The sequence below is a fragment of the Corvus kubaryi genome, unplaced genomic scaffold, assembly GCF_017639235.1.
Source record: "Corvus kubaryi isolate FWS band 111438036 unplaced genomic scaffold, C.kubaryi_AGA036_p1.0 37237, whole genome shotgun sequence".
NCBI classification, from domain to species: Eukaryota; Metazoa; Chordata; class Aves; order Passeriformes; family Corvidae; genus Corvus; species Corvus kubaryi.
The window spans coordinates 298,956-304,480 of record NW_024581068.1 but is presented as its reverse complement, the minus strand read 5'-3'; the positions used below and the strand labels follow the sequence as shown (position 1 = coordinate 304,480).

The following is a 5,525-nucleotide window of genomic DNA, read 5'->3' as shown; positions in this document are numbered from 1 at the left end:
ATTTCCTCCTCCTTCAGGGCATGGAAAAGGCTGGGATGGAATTCCTGCAGCCACTCCTGGGCAAATCCATCCCTGGGAATATCCCAGGCCAGGCTGCAGCGAGCTGGGATAGTGGGAAGCGTCCCTGGCCACGCTGGCACCAGATGGGATTTCATCTCTTCCACCCCAAACCATTCCAGGATCCTTTTCCCAGCCTGAATTCCCAGGTTTGTGCGATGCCAGAGCCCAGGGGGGTGGAGAGGCAGGAAAACAGGGATGAGGAGAGATCCAAGGCCACCTCAGAGCCGCGGGAGGCCTCGGGAAGGTTGATGTTGTTCAGGTTGTGCTCGATGGTTCGGAAGGTTTGTTTCTTCCTGGGCTGCGCCTTCCGGGCGGCCTCGGGGGCTGGGCTGGAGCCTGGTGAGGGAGAAGGACAAAAATCCCACTTCAAAATGGCCAAAATCCCTCCTAAAGGAGAGGGAAAACCTGGAACCTGGGCACCAAACTCACAGCGGGCATTGGAATTCCTCAGTCGGGATCTGTTGGAACGAGCAACGTTCCATGGGCCGGATGGGCTTTGCTTTTTATTGGTTCTGTTTGGCCCCAAACTGCCCCTGTTTGGCCCCAAGCTGCCCCTGTTTGGCCCCAAACTGAAATCAGAAATCCCTGAACGACAGCTCCAGCTTCTCCCTCCCATCCCTCCCTGCTCCAGTATTCCAGGAGAACCAACCCGGGATCTCCCAACCCCCGGAAAATTCGATTAACCCCAAATCTCTTTGAAACTCCCAACTTGGAAAGAGCGCTGAGGCTTCTCCTGTTCCCGGGTGGGAAAGGAGGGAATTTCCCGGGTTTTTTGAGAGAAAAAGAGGGAATTCCCACCTTCCTCGGGGCTCTGCGGGTCCTTGGCAGGGGCTGAGTCCTTGCCCAGGTTGCCCAGGACCCTGTAGGTGTCGGCGTGGACGGAATCCACGCGCACAGCGTAGATCTTGGCACTGGCATCCAGGGTTCCCGCTGCCACCTGGAACAGGGAATTCGCAGCTGGAGAGGGAAAAGCCTCACCTGGATGATCCCAGATCTGATTTCCCGAGTGCTCTGCATCCCGAGGAAAATCGCGGATAACGGGGAGAGGAGTGACTGTGAAAGCTATGGACCGCCAAGGGGAGTGCTCCCTTTGGCTTTTTGGGATCACACCTAAAATCCTTTAGGAATTGCTGAGTTCGGCAGCGGGGAGAAGCAGAAAGGCGCAGGTTTGATCTGCCAGGAGCCGCCTCTCCTTCCTTAGGGCCACCCCCTCGGGATCATCCCGTTTGCCCCAATCATGAAGGGGTGAAGGACGTGGAATTCCAAGCGCCTTCTCCAGCCCCAGACCCCGCCAGGAAGGCTGAGAACCCCCCAGTGTAACCCAGTGCCCCTTTCCCATCCTTCCCTCAGGAGCCACTGCTGGCTCAGGAGCTCCTGGAGGCCACATCCCAAATGTCCCCTGTGGATCCATCCGGGAATCCACTCCTCCCTCCCAGCAATCCCAGGGAATCTTCTCCTTGGCAAGTTCTTGGATTAAACCCAGCCCAGCAGCACCCTCCTTCCTTTCCCAGCTTTGTTTGGTCACTGGTTTTCACCTCAGAGGCCTCCCAAGCCCTGCTTTTGCACCAGAGCCCTTTGGAACGCCACAACCAGAAGGATTCAGCCTTTACAAGGATTCGGTGCCTCCAATTCTGACAAAAAGCGGCTGTGCCGCCTCTCCCAGGGGGGTTTTGGCGGCAGCACCCTGAGCAGCGTTCGAGGTTTCACATTAATTAAGCCTGGGGTTAATTGCCAGGTGGAAACAAAGCAGCAGCAGCAAGGACTCCTCTCACCTTGAAGTTGGTGAGCTCTGAGTTCTTCTGCTTCAGGATCTCGGTCATGTAATCGATCAGGTGCAGCCCAAAGGCATTTTTGGTGGTGATTTTCTGCAATAAAGCACAGCTGGGGACCCTTCCCCTGACCAGGGCCACCCTGCCAGGACCCTGAGCCCCGGGGGAGGGCAACAGCAGCCTGGACGTGGCCACAGCTTCCTCTTGGAAGAGGAATAGGAAAAGCTTGGAGAGGTGGGCAGGGAATTGTCTGAAATTCAACAGGGTCCTGCAGCTGGGGAGGGACAGCCCTGGACACAGCACAGGCTGGGGATGATCCCTGTGGAGAAGGACCTGGGGGACAACAAAGTGTCCCTGCCCAGCAGAGTGTCCTAGGAACAAGGACACCAAGGGGATGCCCCAGGAAGAGCATTCCCAGCAGGTCAGGGAGCGTTCCTGCCCCTCTGCCCAGCCCTGGGAGCACCTCTGGAGTGCTGCGTCCAGCTCTGGGATCACTGGGACAGGAGGGACACGGAGCTCCAGTGACAAAGATGAGGAAGGGCCTGGAGCATCCCCCCGATGAGGAAAGGCTGAGGGAGCTGGGGCTGGTCAGCCTCGGGAAGAGACGGCTGAGAGGGGCCCTCATCCCTGTGTCTAAATATCCAAGGGGGAATGTGGGAGGATGGAGCCAGGCTCTGCTCCGGGGGGCCCAGCCATGGGACGAGAGGAACGGGCAGGACCTGATGCCTGGCGAGTTCCACAAGAACTTTTTCCTGGGATTGCCCAGAGCTATTCCAGAACCGTGCAGACACCACCCATGTGCTGTGGGATGACCCTGCTGGAGCAGGGTGCTGGGGCCAGATGCCCCTTCACGGTCCCTTAACCTGCCCCATCCCGGAACGACCCCGCTGCCAAGGCCCGAAGCGTTTCAAACCCCGCCCGCCCCGCGTTGCCGGAGGATTTTAAACCCCTCCCGGCCCAACCGCGGCGCCCCGGACTCACGTTCTCGCTGCAGAGCTTGATACAGGTGCTGTAGTGCTCCGCGATCTGCGCGTTGCTCCACTGGGGCAGCGGGGGCTGCCAGCTCTCGGGCCTGCGGGACACAGCGGCGTCGGTGACCGCGCTCCCCCCTCAGCCCGGGGCCCCGCGCACCGGCCCTACCTGGGCGCGGGGGAGCCGAGGCCCTGCAGCGACGAGTCCACGGCCCTGGAGCGGCGGCGCTGGCGCCTCTCGCGCTCATCGTCGTTGTTGGGGCACTCAGCGAGCACGGGGGTGCCGGGGGTGCCGGTGCTGCCGAGAGGCCGCGGGGCCGGGGAGGCGGCGAAGGCGGCGGCGGCGGCGCGGGGGGGTGCGAGCGCTCATGGCTGCGGGACAGCGCCGCGCTGAGGGGGAGCCCGCCCTCGCCGAGGCCACGCCCTCTCCGCGCCTCCCGACCAATCAGCGCGCGGCGCCCCTGCCCGACAGCCAATCAGCGCGCGGCGTGCCCGCCCCCGGGGGGGGTTTGACGGGGGCGGCGCGCTGGGGGGGCCCGGGGGGGCGGGGGGGGTAGGGGTGGGGGGGGGGGAGGGGGGGGGGGCGCAGCGCTCTGAGGGGACCCCCGGGAGGGAACCCTCGGGAAGGGGCGACCCTTCCATTGCCCCCCATCTGCCGGCCCTGGGATGGGATCGGAGCGGTGTCAGCAGCCCCCGGTGCCGCCCCCGCACCCCCCAAGAAGGAGGAGGAGCCGCCAGAGCAGCGCCGCTTATCCCGGAATCAGTGAGGTTGGAATCTTTGCGATCACCGAGTCCAAGCTGTGCCCGATGCCCGCCTTGTCCCCAGCCCAGAGCCCTGAGTGCCACCTCCAGGCCTCGGACACCTCCAGGGATGGGCGTTCCAAACCTCCCCGGGCAGTTCCGAGGCCTGAGCGCCCTTTCCATGAGGAAATTCCCGCTGGTGTCCAACGCGAGCCTCCCCTGGCCCAGCCTGAGGCCGTTCCCTCTCCTCCTGTCCCTGTTCCTGGCAGCAGAGCTCCACCCTGAGCCACCCTGTGCCCCCTCTGGTGTTCCCTGAGACCCTCCAGGTGTGTCCCCATATTCCCTGAGACCCTCACCTGACCTCAGGTCCCCCATCCCGGGCAGAGGGGACACTCCTGGGAGAGCCCCGAGCTCTGTGCCTGAGGCAAAGCTCCACCAAGAGGGAAATAAATCCATAACTTTTATTTCTGGAGCGTGTCCTGTGCTCTGGAAGCTTTAGGAAAAAGTCGGGATGGCCTGGACGTGCCCCCAGATCCATCCCCAAAAGCTCGGGAATTCCATTCCAATTCCATTCCAAAGCTCGGGAACAGCAGCTGCTTCTCCAGTGCCACCGCCCGGAGCAGGAGCTTTTCCAGCCCTCCCAGGCAGCATTCCCAGCCGAATCCATGGATTTAGGGCACCGCGGCCTTGCTGCGGTTGGGTGTCCGCGTTTTTTCCCGGCGGCTTTTCCCGGCTGAGCCGCTGGATGGAGCAGCAGGAAAAGCCGTGGATTGATCCCCGCTCCAGGATTTCCCCTCCGTGCCAAGGGAATCGCGGAATTGTTAAGCGTGGAAAACACCTTTAGGATCATCGAGTCCATGTTCCAGCACGGGATGGAGCCGCGGGATCTCCCGGGGAGGAGAATCCGGGATTAGGGAATGGTGGGTTCCCCATCCAGGATGCTCCAGGATCCCGGGAAGGGCCGATCCAAGGAAACGCCTCTCCCCGGGAGTGCCCGAGCCCGCGCTGTGTCCCCAGCACGGCTTTACCAGAACCCGTTCCAAACACAACCCACCCATCCACCAGGACCCAACAAGGAAAATCCCATTTTTCCTAAGGAATATGTGCATTTAGAGGTGGTCGTTAACTCCCGAATCCCACTTTTCCTTTGGCTCCGTCCGTCGATTCCCGCGGCCACCCCCGCCAGGAGCGCTCCCCCAGTCGGGATCTCAGCGCTGCCTCATCCCAACCCCAAAAATGGCAAAGGAATCAACGCTTGGAGCCTGGAATTTCCTTGGAAGAGCCCCGGACACTCACAAACCTCGAGGAACCGAAACACTTCAGGGTTTTTTTTTTTGTCCCCCAGATAACTCGGGGGCTGAGCAATGGGGTCAGTCCGTTCCCTCAGCTGCTCCAGGATAACCGGGAGGGGCTGGAAAATCCCGGGATGTGCTTTGGGATGAGTTTTCCCGGGAACAGACCCCGCATGTTCCGTGGCTGCAGTAAACAAATCAATCTCTGCAGCTGAACCCGACCCAAAGGAGCCTCCGAGGGTTTTGATGCCCAAATAAATTTCTCCTGCCCTGGCAACGGCCTTGGATTTTTCCCAGGCATCCATCAGCGGTGCCGGAGAGGGCAGGAACATTCCCGTATGGAAGTGGAAATTGAGGGATCCCTGGTGACAGGATTTCCCAGATTTTTGCTGCCCTGTGTTTTATCCCCAATTCTTGTGCCACAAATCCCAGGATTTCCTGCATTTTTGGCGCCCTCATTCCCTGTGTTTGGAGCTGGAGGCACAGGGAAAGCTCGGCAGAGGGAAGTGGGTTTGATCTTTCCAAGATTTTATTGGGAAGAGCTGTTCCTGAGCTGCCTTCCCCTGGCCTGGCTGCCGCACACGTCGCTCTGATCCAGCCAGGAGGGATTCTTTTCCCTTTAGTGGGAAAGCTCTGGAAGAGGCCGGAGTGGGAAGGACCTCGGGATGGCCCCAATCCCTTCTCCTGCCCCT

At 61.0% G+C, this 5,525-nt stretch overlaps 1 protein-coding gene across 1 annotated transcript in view; it reads right to left on the bottom strand.

Annotated features, from left to right (window-relative positions):
- The window catches only part of NCAPH (non-SMC condensin I complex subunit H), a gene marked incomplete at its 5' end in the record, with an annotated part of 5,913 nt that extends 2,756 nt beyond the window's left edge, over nucleotides 1-3,157 (bottom strand). The window contains 5 exons of the mRNA XM_042023177.1: nucleotides 155-396; nucleotides 859-997; nucleotides 1,833-1,925; nucleotides 2,811-2,901; nucleotides 2,970-3,157. Coding sequence (XP_041879111.1) covers nucleotides 155-396; nucleotides 859-997; nucleotides 1,833-1,925; nucleotides 2,811-2,901; nucleotides 2,970-3,157 — 753 coding nt within the window. The remainder of the gene's footprint in view (nucleotides 1-154; nucleotides 397-858; nucleotides 998-1,832; nucleotides 1,926-2,810; nucleotides 2,902-2,969) is intronic.
- Between the last annotated feature and the right edge of the window lie 2,368 nt (nucleotides 3,158-5,525).